The sequence below is a fragment of the Prionailurus viverrinus genome, chromosome A1 (assembly GCF_022837055.1).
Source record: "Prionailurus viverrinus isolate Anna chromosome A1, UM_Priviv_1.0, whole genome shotgun sequence".
NCBI lineage: Eukaryota > Metazoa > Chordata > Mammalia > Carnivora > Felidae > Prionailurus > Prionailurus viverrinus.
The window spans coordinates 100,795,254-100,813,644 of record NC_062561.1 but is presented as its reverse complement, the minus strand read 5'-3'; the positions used below and the strand labels follow the sequence as shown (position 1 = coordinate 100,813,644).

At 43.4% G+C, this 18,391-nt stretch overlaps 1 protein-coding gene across 2 annotated transcripts; it reads left to right on the top strand.

Annotated features, from left to right (window-relative positions):
* The first annotated feature begins 3,264 nt into the window (after positions 1-3,264).
* LOX (lysyl oxidase) lies at positions 3,265-16,783 on the top strand. 2 transcript variants are annotated; one of them, XM_047863922.1, is made up of 7 exons: positions 3,265-4,025; positions 4,392-4,500; positions 6,117-6,254; positions 7,984-8,140; positions 10,983-11,078; positions 11,993-12,108; positions 16,173-16,783. In XM_047863922.1, the coding sequence occupies exons 1-7, from the start codon at positions 3,401-3,403 to the stop codon at positions 16,177-16,179; spliced, it is 1,248 nt and encodes a 415-aa protein (XP_047719878.1). In that variant the 5' UTR covers positions 3,265-3,400; the 3' UTR covers positions 16,180-16,783. The 2 variants fall into 2 exon arrangements, with proteins under 2 accessions (XP_047719878.1, XP_047719887.1); XM_047863931.1 differs by lacking the exon at positions 16,173-16,783 and having other exon boundaries at positions 11,993-12,112.
* The last annotated feature ends 1,608 nt before the right edge of the window (positions 16,784-18,391 follow it).

Sequence of the window (18,391 nt, the reverse complement as noted above, 5' to 3'; positions counted from 1 at the left end):
AATTTGAAACAAATGATAACCCTTATTCAGCTATAAATTCTCCAAATGAGTGCATCAGTTGACATTCATTGAGTATTCATGAGTGTAAATCAGCATTATGATATATTACACTTCAGAGCATAAGTGTGTCCAAGAAATATTTGTAAAACAAAAATGTATACTGAATTTCAGTGAAGGGAAATCTATAAAAAGGGAAGTTAGTCTGCAGACTCTAACTCACCCATAAAATACATCCAATGTTTTCAAGTCCAACTAAAGGAGTAATTTAATGAAATATTAATAATCATAATGCAACATTATAGTGAATGAATTGAAAGTTGCTGGAATTACTTAGACACACAAAAATCAGCAGTTTTAAAGCTAGGAAAAACACTTCAGAGAGAATTTGGGTTAACCCTCGAGTCCTACAGATAACTAACAGCCAGAGAAAGTAAATCAGCTGTCCGAAGATACACAGCTTTTCTTATTTGAGCACCAGGATGGGAAACAAGAGTATTTTACTCAACATCCAGCATAAACTGTCTACCCTCCCATTAAGGGCTGCTCTGGTCTGCCAATCCGACGGTCACATCTCACAGAAAAGATCTTGCCTCAGCGATGTGTGGTCAACCACTGGCAGTTAGGAGACTCTTTCCTGAGGAATAAGCTGTTCACGGGCAGATGAGAGATAATTACAAATTATACTCTCTCCCTTCCTGCTTCCCCCATCATTCGGCCTGTCCATCCAAATTATATACACCTGTTTCTTCTTTTTAATCCATCTTCTCTTAGGGGGGTTGGAGAAATTGAATAGTTTAAGCACTGCAGAAAGTCTACAAAATGTCTCTGACTTTCAGAAAGAGATGCGGCACTGTTCACCTGCCATCAGTGGGATTTCTACTTGCATTTTTGCCTTTATCATATAAGCAATAGACTTGCCAATCCACTGGGAAGCGTTCTTCTGAAACTCTTTTGCAACCAAGGATGCTGTGCAGTCATGGGCAGAGCAAATCTAGCCTGACTCAAAAAGAACTAAACCCATCATGTTTGGTGCAGAGTCATAATATCTGATTATCTGAGAGAACCAATCACAACCCCCTTCAGTGTCAGTCATGGTTCTTAAGTGGCAGATAACAGCAATTGACTCTGACCATGTCATAACAGCCACACACACACACACACACACACACACACACACACACTGGAAAAATGTAAGGAAAAGCTGAAGAATCAGTTCTTGGAAGGTACTGGCCTGAAACAGCTCAAGGGCAGTCTGTGTAGCAAGAAGTCATAGAAACTTTCTCCAGTAGTGGGAAGGGTGAATTCCAACATTTTTGACCCTTGTGTCCCCCTGCTCATAATCCAATTGTAGGGAGATGGTTTGATGAGCCAAGCTCGGATCTCACTGCCATTGCTCGAAGTGGCAAAACTCTCATGAATTCTCAGTAAGTCCCACCATGCAGTTGAGTAGGAGAGTTTTACCAAAGGAAAATACAGTTGCTCTTACCAGGAAATAAATAAATAAACAAATAAATAAACAAATAAATGAAGGAAGGAAGGATGGTAGGCATTCAAATCAGCAGCTGTCCACCACATCATCAAAATGTGGTGATTAGGGGCACCTGGGTGGCTCAGTCGGTTGAGTGTTTGACTTCAGCTCAGGTCATGATCTCTTGGCTTGTGAGTTCCAGCCCTGCATCCGGCTCTGTGCTGACAGCTCAGAGCCTGGAGCCTGCTTCAGATTCTCATTCTCTCTCTCTTTCTCTCTCTCTGCTCCCCGCCCCCACCCCCCGACTCATGCTCTGTCTCTCTCTCTCAAAAATAAATAAACATTAAAAATTTTTTTTAAATGTGGTGGTTAAATACAGAGAGACAGAGACCAACAGTGACAGATGAATAATGAAGTATATGTAGACAACATCTCAATGATGAGACCAATAAAAAGGTTATTAAAGCCTGGTGTTGAGTCACAGCTTTCAATCAGGCTGGTTAAAGATTCTTTTTTTTTTTTTTTTTCATTGAATGCTTCCAACACTACCTAAACCCTTCCTCCTATGTGAATAACTGCTCCATGAAACATCTCTTTCCAGTGGGCATTACTTACCTCCAACCCATCTTCCACCCATTCTTGCCTGGCCACTCCTACTCCCTTGTCCTTACCAGAATCTGAACCCCAAGCCTGTTTCTTCAGCACCCCCTTTGTTTACACTGGAAGATCAAACAAACACCATAGGGTGTTTTATGGGACTTTTCAGCATTTAACAAACAGTAATTTAATTATAAATTCCAAAGTCAATCCTCCTAAATAGTCGTACAAGGAGAAAAGTCAGATAAAATGCTTCTTTGAAGCTGCCTTGTGAGTGCTATAGCTCGCTTTGCTGAAATATCCTGGGAGACACTGTCCAGAAGAAGGATGGTTCTTCACTCCCACTCACAGTACAAATCAGGCCGGCATTTTGAAAAAGAGACAGGTTTATTCATCCCTTCAGCGTTAGATGGCTTGGTTCCCTGCAAAATTTCACTTTTGGTTATTAAAATATTCACTGTAGGAAACAAATTTGTAACCCATTTCTCATATTACCTACACACAGAAAAACAAAATCTGATATCTCAGGGTTTATTTGCCGAGGGCGCTTCCCATAAAAGCGAGTGAGTATGCATTGGGAAATTTGTCTGGTTAACTCCTTATGGATAAACGTTAGTCACAATCGTCCCTCCCCGCCCCCTCTTCCCCGACTCTCTCGCCCCCAGCACCCTCCCCACCTCCCGACTTCCCGCCTCTCCAGGGCTGGTGACCTAATAGCATTTTTCTTCGTGCATATTTTGGCGTCGCCCCACGGCCTGGCTGCCTTCGCCTGTCTGAGTCTTTTGAAATTCCTGCATGTTCGCCCCAGATTAAGCCGAGTGTGTCTCAGGATGTGTGTTCCGTTTTGTTCTTTCCCCTTAACGCTGCCTGTGCAACGTGTCTGGGGGGAGGAGGACAGGACGGGGAGGGAGGGGCAGAGGCGAGGAGCTGTCCGCCTCGCACGTTTCCAATCGCATTACGTGAACAAATAGCGGAGGGGCTGCCGGGCCAGAACTGCTTGTGTAACTTTGCAAACGTGCCAGAAAGTTTAAAATCTCTCCTCCTTCCTTCACTCCAGACGCTGCCCGCTCGCCGGGGCCGCCGCGCCGCTCCCCGTCGCCTTCCAGAAAGAAGGACTGGGAAAGAGGAGCCGGGCGGGTGCCACGTCCCGGCAGCCGCCTGTACCGGACGAGGGTCTGCAGCCCACCCTTGGCGTCGCTTGCTGGGGACTGAGTTACCCGCGCTGCGCCCGCCTCCCCGGTTGGAGAGTTGTCCCTCTCTCTCACGTTTGGGCCCCGTTTTTCTGGTCTCCGAGCTACGTCCTCCCGGAGTGGGGACAATCGGGCAAAGGGAGCGATGCGCTTCGCCTGGACCGCGCTCGTGCTCGGGCCGCTGCAGCTCTGCGCGCTCCTGCGCTGCGCCCAGCCGGCCGCCGGCCAGCAACAGCCCCCTCGCCAGCCGCCGGCGGCCCCGGCCGCCTGGCGCCAGCGGATCCAATGGGAGAACAACGGGCAGGTGTTCAGCCTGCTGAGCCTGGGCTCGCAGTACCAGCCGCAGCGCCGAAGGGACCCGGGCGCCACCGCCCCGGGCGCTGCCAACGGCGCCGTCCCGCAGCCGCGCACGCCCATCCTGCTGCTTCGCAACCGCACGGCGGCAGCACGGGAGCGGACCCCGGGCTCGTCGGGGGCCACCGGCCGACCCCGACCCGCCGCTCGCCACTGGTTCCAAGCCGGCTACTCGCCGTCCGGGGCCCGCGACGCTGGGGACTCGCGCGACGGCAATGGGACGGAGCCAGGAGAGCGCCCGGCGCTCAGTAACCTGCGGCCGCCTAGCCGCGTAGACGGCATGGTGGGCGACGACCCCTACAACCCCTACAAGTACACCGACGACAACCCGTATTACAACTACTACGACACGTACGAAAGGCCCCGACCTGGGAGCAGGTACCGGCCCGGATACGGTACCGGCTACTTCCAGTACGGTAAGCACCCCCAAGTCGCCCGAAGCAGCCGGGCACCCCTTCCCCAATTCTGGCTCCCCGACGTGGCTGCCTGGGCGCGGCAGGCCTGAGTCCCGCAGATCCGATCCCTCCCCCTGCGCCTGCAGAGGCAGCCCTGGAATCTGGTGCAAACCGCACTCCCGGCCCCTCCTGCTTTCTTTCCACTTTGCTTTGCAGCCCAGGGCGTCCCGTTCTCCTGCTACCCGCAGCCCGGTTGGGTGAAGGGTGAAGGGTAAGGGACATGGAGGGACCCAAAGCCGGGGGGTGGGGGTGGGGGGCTGGGTTGTCTCAATGCTACCTCTCCCCCTGCCACCCTCCCCCCCCCCCCAATCGCCTGGTGACGTTTAGGTCTCCCGGACCTGGTGCCAGACCCATACTACATCCAGGCTTCCACGTACGTGCAGAAGATGTCCATGTACAACCTGAGATGCGCCGCGGAGGAAAACTGCTTGGCCAGGTACCGACAAGGATCTCCTTGGCCTGGCTACATGCACCCGTCTTGGTTCAGGCGCTGCTCGAGTGCCTGGTTCCCACAGCTCTTGTTCCATGAAGACAAGAGTTGGGCAATGGGGCAAGTGGAATGTGGAATGTGGTCTGCTGGGCATGCTGACCTGGATGGAGAGTGTTTAACATTTTGAAGATGTCTGTGGGTACTTCTGTCTTTCAAACTCTGCCACAAATCAGGGAGGTGGAGCAAACCCTTAAGGTGGAGAGTTGGGATCTCATGATCTTTTTCCAAGATCCTTATACTTTGGAGCTAAAGAACTGTACAATAACGTGGAAAAAAATATTGTAATGGAAGAGCTTGTTAATATCCCCTTAAAAAACCGAGGGCTAACTTGCCAGTGTGGCAGCCCTCAGAGCAAAGCTTCGGTTTTCTTCTTTTGTTTAAGGCCACAGTTTAGCTTCGTTGTTTTGGTATTACTTCAGCCAGAATAAGCCTGAGCAAGAGCTTTGTTTTTGAATCCGTCCTAAAATAAAATCATAGCAATTTGGGGAATGGAATCCTCTGACTTTGCCGCTGGGAAACCAGCAGAGGGAGCAAACGATGTTTTGATAGGTCTCATAAAAAAACTGTTCAAGTGCAAAGTGAAAACATTCAGTAGTATTTGAATATATATCCACACAACATATATTAGAAGGAGCAAAGTAATGTTGATCTGTTCAGCTGGATCTTTCTCCCACTTTGACCCTCTGTAACTGTCAGGCGGAAGGAAGAGAAGAAAGCCAAAGTTACCATTTTCATTCCTGAGTCTCGCATCACTTACTCCGCTGCTCTCCCTATGATATTATTACAGTCATGCCATTGTTTTGCAGATAGCAAAGTTACAAAATTATTTATCTAATCTGGGTGTATGCTTTTAGAATTATTTCCTCACTTTAAGAAGAAACAATGTTAAATTTAAAGTTCTTTAAAAAAATTTTTTTTTAAGTTTATTTATTTATTTTGAGAAAGAGAACAAGCAGGGGAGGGGTAGAGAGAGAGGGAGAGAGAAAATCCCAAGCAGGCTCGGTGGGGTCAGCATAGAGCCCGATGTGGGGCTTGAACTTAAGAACCATGAGATCATGAGCTGAGCAGAAACCAAAAGTCGGATGCTTAACCTACTTAGCCACCCAGGTACCCCAAAATTCAAAGTTCTTAATAAGGGCATACTTTTTTCTTTTTTTTTTTCCTTTCTTTTTTTTTTTTTTAATTTGCAATCATTTCTACTCATTCATGTGGTTCAACAAGAACTGATTACAAATACAGAATTTACTGATCGTGCATACACATTTAATGCTGATTTTGTTACTTTTTTTTTTCACTTTTTAACTGCAGATGTCCCTAGTTGTCATGCATTTACTCATTCCACAAACATTCACAACTGAGATTGGGCCACTTGCCAGGCACCATTCTGGGACCCGGGGATTCAGCAGTAAACAAAATAAGCAAAATGCGCTGGGCTTTTGCAACTGATAGTCTAGTGGGGGGTGGGAGGCAGTCGCCATTATAAACTGGAAAGGTTTTGCTTGTACTTTGTCTTGAGTTAATATCCTGTGGAAATTAAAGTGCTTCCTTTTTGAAAATCACAGCTCAGCATACCGGGCAGATGTCAGAGATTATGATCACAGGGTGTTGCTGCGATTCCCCCAAAGAGTGAAAAACCAAGGGACGTCAGATTTCTTACCAAGCCGACCAAGATACTCCTGGGAGTGGCACAGCTGTCACCAGTAAGTGGATGGGCCTCCTGTCACCAGTAAGTGGGCGGGCCTCCTGTCACCAGTAAGTGGACGGGCCTCCTGGGTACTTGTGAGTTGTTTTTTCCTTTTTCAGGTGGTCCTGGAGGTGAAAAATGCCAAGGTTTAGTTTTTATAGAAGAGGGAGAACACTGCTGTTGGGTATTTTACATTTAGAATTTTCTCTGTGTAATGTGACATCATCAAGGGAATCTGTATTTAAGAAAATACATTAGCTACAAGATCCTTTTATCTTTTAAAATGGAAACTCTAAGCCCAGCTGATTAAAACTGCTATAGGATACAACAGTGGGCTTCATGAGAATTTTATTCCAACATACTACAGGTAAGATTTCTAAAAACAACAATAACAACAACAACAAAAAACTTGTTAACAACAGCCAAGATCATCTACAGTGAGATAACATTTCAGAAAGACCGCAAGTTGTTAGTAGAAGGATTTATATGCCAATTGCAAAGAAAGAGATGATATACTCCATGAGGTGACAAGGACTGACCTCTGTTTTACAAGGCCTGTATCAAACCCAGGGTAAATGCCTGTTCTGTCCTGAATTTAAAGATCCTTACATTAGGCAATTTTATAATTCGCCTTGGTAACTTGCCCAGGTATTTAATGACAGGAAATCCTGAAGGATGCCCTTAAACCTTCTGCAATTTGAACGTTTTTTTTTTTCTCGTTCTTTCCTTCTGTGAGAAGATAAACAGCTCAGCACCTTTCCTTTAACAAGATGAGAAAAACAGATATGAACACCCAATTTTCTGATCAAGTAGAATTATTTTATTTATAAATAAAAGTTTACACTAGTTAAATAACAGTGGTGGGGAAAACACACCATTATTTCTCCTTTGTATTTGAGTAAAGGTTTTAAATACGTGAGAACTCACTTTTTTAAAAACTCACAGAAACCTCCCAAGAGTGCTCTTCTTTTATTTGGAATGAAACATGAGTACTGGCAGCCAAAAGAAATATACTAGAGAGCATATGGCAAGGTCTACTTAAACACAGATAGTTTAATGTCTATTTCTATTAAATATTCAAAGATGAAACAGGGTATAATAGGAAAGCAAAATGCTCAAAATAAGTCTGTTTTTCCTAAAAGCAAAGTTAGATCGCTGTCCCTGGGGTGGGGAGGGAAAGCTAGCATGAATCTGGCTTTAAGATAAACCTGATCTTGGGGTGCCTGGGTGGCTCAGTCAGTTAAGAGTTGGACTTCAGCTCAGGTCATGATCTCATGGTTCGTGGGTTCGAGCCCCACGTCAGGCTCTGTGCTGACAGCTCAGAGCCTGGAGCCTGCTCCAGATTCTGTCTCTGTCTCTCTCTGCCCCCCCCCCCCCCTCCACCCGCTCGCACTCTGTCTCTCTCTCTCAAAAATAAACATTAAAAAAAAGAGGTAAACTTTATTTCAATTTCTCTAAGTTTCTTTTTTTAAGTTTATTTACTGTGAGAGAGAGAGAGAGAGAGAGAGAGAGAGAGAGAGAGAGAGAGAATCCCAAGCAGGCTCTGCACTGTCAGTGCAGATCCTGACATGGGGCTCACAAAATGTGAGATCAGAGTCGGATGCTCAACCCACTAAGCCACCCAGGCACCCCAAACTTGATCTCAATTTTAATGCGAAAACAAGTGTGGGAGGCAGTGGGGAATTCATCTAAAATCCTCATGGCTTTCTCTGTATGTTCTGTCTCTGTGTTGTGTGGGACATCAGACATTACCACAGCATGGATGAATTCAGCCACTATGACCTACTCGATGCCAGTACCCAGAGGAGGGTGGCTGAAGGCCACAAAGCGAGTTTCTGTCTTGAGGACACCTCCTGTGACTATGGCTACCACAGGCGATTTGCATGTACTGCCCACACACAGGTAGGTTGGCTGCCTGAAATCGGGAACCCACAGGGGGTCATCTGGTCAGGATGGAAAATAATTGGGAAAAGGAAACTGGTGGCTTGGTGATCCGAATTATTCTTAAAGCATTTCCTCATCACAGAAGGTCAATGTGCATAATCGCTATGCTCCCCGATGAAAAGTAGTGGTTTAGCCTCTGAAAAAATCCACATGGTTTCCAGTATCTGCACTCATTCTGTATTCTGTAACTGGCTTGGTAAGTAACTGTGGAAAAGACACCTCTGTGTTCTCCCCTTCAAAACCATTCCTCCCTCCACCTATTAAGTTAGCGACAGAATGGTGATTGGGGCTCGCCAACAAAGAGAAACCTGTTTCTTGAAAAGCTCCTCAAAATCAGTCTCTTTTAAGCATGAAAATAAGAATAGAAGGACACAGTTTCTTTCTCCACGCATATATATTTAAACCTACAGTATAATTGATGTCAGATGTCCCTTGGATGGATTTTTAAAAATAGTGCTGACCTCAGCAGTGTGTATGCCTTATAACGGGAAAATGTGTGTCAGTTAAAAGCCAGGCCAGTATTTCCATAAGAGGCCCTCATTTGTAAAAGGACATTATAATTTTACTCTAGCCGGAATGTTGGCAAGGAGTAGTGAATGTACATCAGGCAGGGCACAAAGGGATGAGCAGCTGGTATCTTGGGGAGTAAATTCTAGGGCTGTGGCAGGAAGCTTTTTGGTGACCTAAATGTCACCACTGCTTCTTTCTCTGAGCTTAAAACACCATAGCAATTGGAGGGGGCAAAAGGTTCAATTCTACATGCCCTGGAGGCAGCACTTATTGTTCAAATAAAAGATGTAACCTACCCACACATTACACATATGTGGGCAGAGAGGTTCCCTTTTCATTCGGCAATCTCCGGCCCCACAGTAGCCGCCTGCCTGTGCACGGCACCTGGAGTTTATTCCCTCCATGTAGGAAAAGAGGCGCTCTGGAAAGCTCTCTGTCGAAATATCTGAATTTAGGTCTGTAGGTATTTATAAGACTTCTAGTCTTCCAACTCCTTGGGGTGACCCCATTTCATTATTTATGGTAGCTTTCTTATCAGTTACTTTCCATGTTGTATGTCCTGTTTAAACACTGTTCACCAGATCTTGTATTACAAGTGATTTTTGTATTCGTGTTTTTCACTAGACTGATGTTTCTTCAACAGAGACCTTATTTAAAGGGGAAAAAAAAATTCTGACAAAGCCCCAATGATAACTTAGACTAGTTGTATTTTAGTGTAGTTTAAATGTACCCAAACATAAAAATAGATATAACTTCCTTATATCTATACTTTTGTCTAACTCGTAAGTTCTTAGATAATAAATTTACATGTTCAACACACATGAAACTAGAAACATTTAAATTAACTTCATTAATTTAATGTAACCAATGGTTCTCTTTTGCTAAAACCAAACAGCGAATTTAGACAATGTTGGCTAAGGTTCTACATTTCATTTGTGTTTACAGTTTGACTTTGAATATGTGAAATGCCTGTTTGTTTTTTTAATGGCCTTAAAAATTCCTGTTCTTGGTGTGCTAGTTCAAATAATCAAAGTTAATCACTTAAATTCTGCCAGCTGATGTACCAGTTTCAGAGCTCTTAAAGCTCTTTTGGTAACAAGGTGATCTTAAGCACCAAAGAATTCTGGGTGCTGAAATTCAGTGGCAACAGTGAGTTAAAATGATTCCAACATATGCTTTAAAATTTACTTTAGCATTCGGATGAAAATACAACAGTTAAATCTTCTCAAGAAGGGGCTAATTGCATCAAGAATATACCTATGGACTCCAATTTGAACAGATTTCCCTAGACTGTAACATTCTGGAGAGCAAGGACTGTATCTTATTGGAATTCTCCTCCTCCAGGCCTGTAGAAGGCACTCATTTCCTCATTGAAGTGAATATCTTAGCAACTCGAGTGATGTGGTATTCATTCATTGAGGCATACATTCATCCTTTTAATTTAATAAAATATTTCAGTGACAATGTGAGAGAGAGGGAGGGAGAGAGAGAGACACAGAGAGAGAGAGAGAATGAATAATGTGCTGGTTAAGAATAGGGATCCTGGACTCCTGAATGCCTAAACTCAAAACCATCTCAGCCACTTACCAGCTATATATCCTTGAGTGACTTAACTGACCTTACAGTGCCTCATATTCCTCATCTGTAAAATGGGGATAATAACAGCTCCTGTCCTCCTGTAGTTGTGAACATTGAATTTATAGACGTAACATGTTTTAGATTGGTCCTGGCACATGATACATACTTCATAAATGTTAGCTACTCAAAAATGCAACATAGACACCACCCTAAAGGAGCTTCTAATCTCTAGTGAGATATATTGTTATACAGTACAATTATAATGTAGAGCATGAGACCACAAACACTATAAAATCCGGGCACTCAGAGTGAAGGAGGGTAATTCCAAGAGAGACTGGAAAGGCTAGTTGAGCTGAGGATGTGTGAGTTAAGGGGATTATTACATGGCCTTTATCGCTGAACTGGTGATATTCTAGAATTTTGGTGGAGGCCTGTCCTGTCACTTAGAGTGTATTTATCACTGGTAACTGATGACACGTGCAAGAAGCTAGATGTACTACTACTTATATTAGTCCTGTGTTTTTTTAGCTGGAGGTTCTATAAGGCTGGGTAATATATACTTCTCAAAGGAAATGTGATAGAAGTATAGCTTTATGTCAAACTCTTGTAAGTACTCACTTAAAATTTAATTTGCAACTACTAAACACATCCTTTAACATGTTCTAACCTTATACCATCTTTTTAAATAATCTTTAAATTTTCTTTCTTCTAGGGGTTGAGTCCTGGCTGCTATGATACCTATAACGCAGACATAGACTGCCAATGGATTGATATTACAGATGTAAAGCCTGGAAACTACATTCTAAAGGTAGAGAGACCTTTGAAAATAGAAACCTGCAATTTATTTTGATTGCAACTCAATGGACCTCCCCTTCTGAATCCGATGTTAAATAATCACAACCCTGCAAGCAATTATATATCTCATAGGAATATTTCTTTAAAAAGTGTTTTTTTTGAAGTTTATTTGAGAGAGAGACAGAGAGAGACAGACAGTCTGGTAGGGGCAGAGAGAGACAGAGGGAGACAGAGGGAGAGAGGGGGAGGGAGGGAGGGGGAGAGGGAGAGAGGGAGAGAGGGAGAGAGGGAGGGAGAGAGAGAGAGAGAGAGAGAGAGAGAGAGAGTGAGAGGGTCCCAAGCAGGCTCCACACTATCAGCACAGAGCCTGATGTGGGACTCAAACTCACAAACTGTGAGACCATGACCTAAGTGGAAATCAAGAGTTGGATGATTAATCAACTGAGCCACCCAGGCACCCCAAAATATTTCTTTTTTTAAATGTTTACTTTTGAGAGAGAGCAAGAGAGCGAGAGAGCGAGAGAGCGAGAGAGAGAGAGAGGGAGCGAAAGCGAGTGAGCAGGGGAGTGGGAGACAGAATCCAAAGCAGGCTCCAGCCTCTGAGCTGTCAGCACAGAACCCAACATGGGGCTGGAACCCTGAGCCCCAAAGTCTGACCCTTAACCAACTGAGCCACCTAGGCATACGGAAATATTTCTAAACCAACATACGTATATGAAAAAGTTATTTTAAGAACTTCAGTGAAAAATATATGGCCGCCTTCTGTAACTTCTCCAGAGTTTTACCACTTGCCTCACTTTTTAACCCCCCGCCCTGCTTGATGAAGTTGATGCATTTCCTTGTTGTAGCCTTGTGGAAATAGGAAGCTATTAACCAGCAAACACTGCTGATGAAATCTGAAACACAGATGATATTTACATTGCCTAGGTCAGCGTGAACCCCAGCTACCTGGTGCCGGAATCAGACTATTCTAACAATGTCGTGCGCTGTGAAATCCGCTACACGGGACACCATGCGTATGCCTCGGGCTGCACAATTTCACCGTGAGTCCTAACTGCCTAGCTTAGTTGATTCTGTTCTCAAAGCGTTTTAGCTCAGTGACAGGCATTATACATGTGTCTCTTTCTACTACTACCGCAGCTTGCCTGGAAAGCAGTCTGTGCTATCCCGTGATTAGGGTTGATCTTCCTTTAATGATGGTGGAGAAGGGGGAGGGCAGATGTCCTCTGGTTTTTATCATCCTAAAGCTGAGTTTGCAGGACAGGATATACACACAGAACAGACTGTTTACCCGCAAAGCCCCTGGGGCGGATGAATATGTAAAACAGGCCATACGCAGTGTGGGTGACCTTGGGGGATCCCAAACAGTTGGATTTCCTCAATCTTCACCAGAGTCCATGAAGCAGCCCTGAAGAAATTCCTAGAGTTCTTTAAAGTACATTTTGGAAATCACTGCCTTAAAGTACTCCACCGAAGAGGTCAGACCGCCTGTTCTGTACAAAACCAAGATTTTACAAATTTGAGTTCTAAAACCACAAGTACTAGAGAAATATCCTAGGAAGGGAGGCGTGTGTGGAAGTTCCTGCATACTTTTCCTAGCCCCAAAACTCTTCTTTGAATGCAAGCTCAGAGGGACTCCCAGCACATAAATATTAACAGGGGTGGTGCTGTGATGAAAGTAACTGAAGGAAGGTTAGGGAGTTTGGCCTGCTGGTCTCTGCCCTACATGATCCCTTAAGCCCTGCCTGCTCTGGCGGTACTGGCTTAAGGACCCGAATCATCACCTGTGCGACCTGGGAGTGCTACATTCCCAGTAATACAAACACCGTTGGAATGATACTGAAAGTGTCCAGCTGGGAGAGGCACCAGTGCCACTGGGCCACTGTGGAAACGTGTCACAGAGCTGCACTGGAAACTCACACTTAATACCCCTTTCTCCTTGATACACAGCCCAGGACAGTGGTTGGTTGGCCCCACGTAAATCTGTGGTTTGTGGGATTTCGCAGACCTACCCAAACCCAGTTGTGCAGGCTTTCCCCCACACCTGGGCTCCTGGCCAGAGGAGGTGTGGGGTTCAGAGCAGCCCACGTTCCATGCTGTGGGCCGTGTGTTGTGGCTCAGGCTGTATTCACCTGAGACGGAGCCCTTTCCTTATTCTGTAAGGGAGCCGAGCCTGTGCTTTACAAACGGCACCACGGCTTTACAGTTACATGCAGCCTAGGACGGCACAAGGACGGCACCGAGAAAAGATAATCAAATGTATTCTTGGGAACATGCCCACGGTGCAGAAAACCTGGCTGGGCATATGGCCCATATTGTATGGAGTTCATCAAAGGATAACTGAAAATCCTTAGCACATCAGTGTAATTAAAAGAAAAAAAAATGCTTATTTTTGAGAGAGAGACAGAGCACCGGGGTAGGGGCAGAGAGAGAGGGAGACACAGAATCTGAAGCAGGCTCCAGGTCTGAGATGTCAGCACAGAGCCCAATGCAGTGCTTGAACTCACTCATGAACCGTGTGATCATGACCTGAGCCAAAGTCGGATGCTTAACCGACTGAGCCACCCAGGTGCCCCCACATCAGTGTAATTTAAGCTAAACTAAAATAGTGTAAAATGCATAGATTAATTAATTTCTCTCAATTTTTATGATTCCTTATTCACTCATTCTCTATTTGTTGGCATTCTTGCTTTTGCACTGTGGATTCACTGAGGTCCTAAACCAGCTATTAAAGACTAATGCAAAGATAAATACGGTTTCTAACCCTTTACTGTGTGCCCTTGGAATTGTATGACAGGAATTCTCAATTACTTTACATATGAATCTGCTGTGTAATGTCTGTCTCCTATCTGTCCCGTCATGGCTGGGACGCAGTCTCTTGTCCATCACTGTATGTACCCAGGTACAAACCTGCCACCAAGTAGCCTCTCATTCAATGCTTGGATAGTAGAGAAATGACCCACTCTTTCAGGGAATTTAGGATGTGGAATTGAGAGGCTCAGAGAAAGACACATAGAACTGTAGGAGAGCTACACTCTGAAAATTCCACAAGGGGTAAAATAAAATGCAGGGAAACAGAAGGATCTCTGCTACAAGCCAGGTGACTTTGCAGGTACAAAGGCTGACCTTGTGCTAAGAATGGGTCTGGAGATGTGACTGTTGTAGCACAGAGTGTGTCTTGATTTTCATCAGTAGAATCTATTGAATTGGTTATCGCCAGGTGTTTGAAACAAATAAAAAACCTTTATATTGCTCCAGCACAGAGTTGTTTTATCTGTCTTTCTTTCTTTCTTTCTTTCTTTCTTTCTTTCTTTCTTTCTTTCTTTTCTTTCTTTCTTTCTTTCTTTCTTTCTTTCTTTCTTTTTTTAAACCAGTTGTCATTGACTGTAACTAAATTGCAAGACTGGTTGAGGTAAAATTTTAATAAGTAGTATTGATCAGATAGATGGAAATATGAGAAGGTGAAATGATCTACAGTGATATGTAATCGGATAACAAGATGGTACTTCTCGAGGGGTGGATAATAATGGGAGATGTGCAGAGACCGTGACTCGAGAGAGGAAGCCTTGCCTTCAGATGAATGATGCCTGCCTCCTTTGTTAGGACTTTTGCTTCTGGTCTCCCTTGCTAGGGATAAGCATTCAGAGGAAGGAGCCATCTTCTCTAGCTGAGATTCAGGACTGGCTTTAGGAAAGAATTTGAACTAGGCCTTGAAGGTTGACGAGGACTGAGCTGCAGGGGACAGTTGGGGAAGGGCATGTCAAGAGGAGTTAATATCACTGGTCCCCCCCATGGCAGGAAGAAACTGTAGGACAGATTTGGAAAACCAAGTCTTCTTGTGTGGCTAAGGCATGTGTTTCATGGGGTTAAGAACTGGGCTAAAAGGATGCTAAATTGGGACCAGATCAAAGGGATCACTGAAGAGGAAGCCAGAAAGTTTGAACTTCATTCTGAAGGCCATGGGGAGTCTTTGAAGTTCCTTGATCAAGGAGGAGTATAACTTGCCTAAAGCCATGGGGTCAGTCTGGTGGCTTGTAAGTGGCACTGCACCTGATTCCCTTGGTAATGTTATAGTACTTCTTTAACTTTCAAAAAAATAATTTTTTAAAAATGTTTATTTATTTTGAGAGAGAGAGAGAGTGAGTGAGACTGGGAGAGAGAGTTCATGCATGCATGCACATTCACAAGCAGGGAGGGGCAGAGAGAATCCCAAGCACAGAGTCTGATGTAGGCTCAATCTCATGAACCATGAGATCATGACCTGAATGAAAATCAAGAGTCAGACACTTAACTGACTGAGCCACCACCCAGGAATCCCTACCGTTTTTAACTCTTTAAAGACATATCATCTCTCAGTTCACTGATTGTTTTTCATGCTAATCAAACACTGGAGAGTATTCCATTGGTGTGTAAAAACTACCCAGTAAGACAGGGTATGCCTTTGATATAGCCTCTCTCCCTCATTGTCCTCACTGTAAACAAAATGTATGGACCCAGTGACTGTGGCCCAGTTCAGTTTCATGATACTGTGATTAAGTTCTCCACTCACAAAACTTAGTATCTGGAAATTGACGGTCTGTGACTTAAGACTGCTTATTTTCTTTATGTGGGGATCTGTGATCATAGTATAAATACTGTATTTCATCGATTGGCTTTGACCCTGTATCTGCCTATGAATGCATCATTCTACATCCAAAACTGTGCTGAGAGAGGAGTAACGTGGGACAGTGCAGAGGCCAAGACCCTGCGTCTAGGTGGACATACTGTACTTGCTCTCTGGAGTGAACTCATCTGGGCAGGGCTTCTGGTCCCATAAGGCCTGCTTTACTCTCCGTTCTTTTAGAGGCTGTTTCTTTTACCTTTACACATCAAGTCTGTAGATACCAGACATACACTGTCTATTAACAAAGCTACTAACAAAGTCACCTCCTTCAAATCAGTATTAAAAGAGTGTATTCATGGGTAACTTCATAAGGTGACTGTTGCTTAGGTGGAGAGAAATTGCTACAGATTTTTTTTTTAAAGGGTCAACTTTAAACGTGTCTACTGTACTCATTCATAATATTATCAAGTTAATAACTTGTCTTATTTTGTTTTCTTAATCTAGGTATTAGAAAGCAAGCCAAAACTCCCAATGGATAAATCAGTGCCTGGTGTTCTCAAGTGGGAAAAAATAGATTAACTTCAGTAGGACTTATATATTTTCAAAGACAGAACAGAAAACAACAGAATTTTTTTTTGGACTCTTTTACACCCAAGCACATAACTGGATTTTGGACATTTAAATTGGCATTATTTGGGACATTTTTAATATTATTATTTGTATTACCTTGCGAATGAACACAGTGTTTCCATTCTGTAGATGTACACGTGGCCCTTTCAAGGAAATCCAAATTTCTTAGGCTCCTTCAGAAATTACAGTGTAAAAGGGAAAATAACATTTCAGTGAATGAGCCAAAATTACTATGAACTGAGAATTTTCTTAAGTGCTGAAACTTCAGTAAACCATAGCAATAACTGGCTTGTATATGTCTTAGCATAGATCTGTTTAGAAAGGAGGTTCCTACTGTGCGAATAGATATGGACACATCTGGTGCTGAGGAAGGACCAAACATATTACCATTGGTGTCAAGAAATATTATTATATAGCAGAGAAATGGCAACATATGTATTCAGATAGTTACATCCCTATATAAAATTTATGTTTACATTTTAAAATTAGTAAACTCCTGTCTTTCTGTTTAAGTGTACCATTTCATTCTGACTTAAATCAGCTTTGTTTTGGAACAAATTAAGTAACTGAGCTGCCCAACTCCTGTCTGACATTCACTGTTCCTGCCTCAATTCTTTATTTTTCCTATGGGCAGAGACCTTTTAAGTGGCATTCTTAGAATCACCATTCTGGGGACTGGTATACGGAGGATGACTGTGTGAATGGGAAGTCATTCTGATGATAGATGTGATACATTCAGAGATACTATGTATGCATTTAAATATATGGACCTATTAGCTAAAAATATTTTCCTTGTTGACATAAAAATCATACAAACAAGTCCCCAAAACCACAACTGTCTCTCAAATACTTTAAAAAAAATTGATGAAAAACATCTTAGGATTTTCAACTTTTCTACATTTTTTTAATGTAGAAAATGAAGAATGCTTTAAAATGAAGAATGCTAAAAAAAATTTTTTTTAATTATCCAGAATAGAAAACATCATATCTGGATATAGGAACATTATCAGGTCATCCAGGAATCAATCATACATTTTTTTTTTCCTGTGTGTCTGAAGTGTAAACCAAATTAGCAACGCATGTAACACTACATACTTGAGGGGTTGGTGAATAAGGGAAAGAGAATACTTTCTATACAACGAAGGGCTGTGCTGCACCATGAGACAGCTGTGATTTTATTTTCAAACTGTGAAACCATGTGCCACAACAAAATTTGGAAGATTCCTTTTTTTCCCCCCTAGATCCAAAAGGTGCAGAGAGAAATCAAATGACACTTTTAAGTTAGTGGTGCTCAGGCAGAAGTCTTCCTACGTGAACCAGTATTCAAATCTCAAGCAAGGGATTTCCAGTGCCAGGACATGTTTGGTAGAATTTAAAAGTGAGGTGGCATCCCTCACTGTTATGTCACGTATATCATACGTCATAGACTCGTAAAGTCAACACCAACTACTAAGAATCGTTCCCTACTCACTAGTGCCTAGCGTGGCAAGAGGGGCTAGAGATGGACCATCGTCCAGGTGCCGATGTGATCCTCCTCTACCAGGGCACACGCTTACCAACAGAGAATGCAGCTTGATAGAGACCCAGAACTTTTACTGAGCTAGTATGTGAGCTACGGAATAGCTTCTTTGATGTACCTCTTTGCCTTATGTTGCGTTTTTTAGTTTTAAGACTGTAGAGAGATCCTTTCAAATTATTATCTTTTCTAATAGAGATATTTTAATATACTTGCTTAAAAAAAAAACACAACAAAACTACTGTCAGTATTAATACTGAGCCAGACTGGCATCTACAGATCAAGGCCATTGAGATTCTTATCCTTGTAAAAATTATAGCATGACCTTTGAACACATATGAGAAGACATTTACTATCATTCATGGAGCTTTCCATCTGTCCATCCATCATCATTCAAGGGCCTAATTACATGCCAGGTGCTTACATGCTAGGCCTTGGGATATTAAAAAACAACAACTGTCCCCTAACCTCAAGAAGTATTAAAAATGTCATTATCTCCCTTTAGGTCCACTTTATTTCATTTTTAACAACTATAAGTACATGTCTGAAATTTTTCTTTTTTTAGCACTATTGTTTT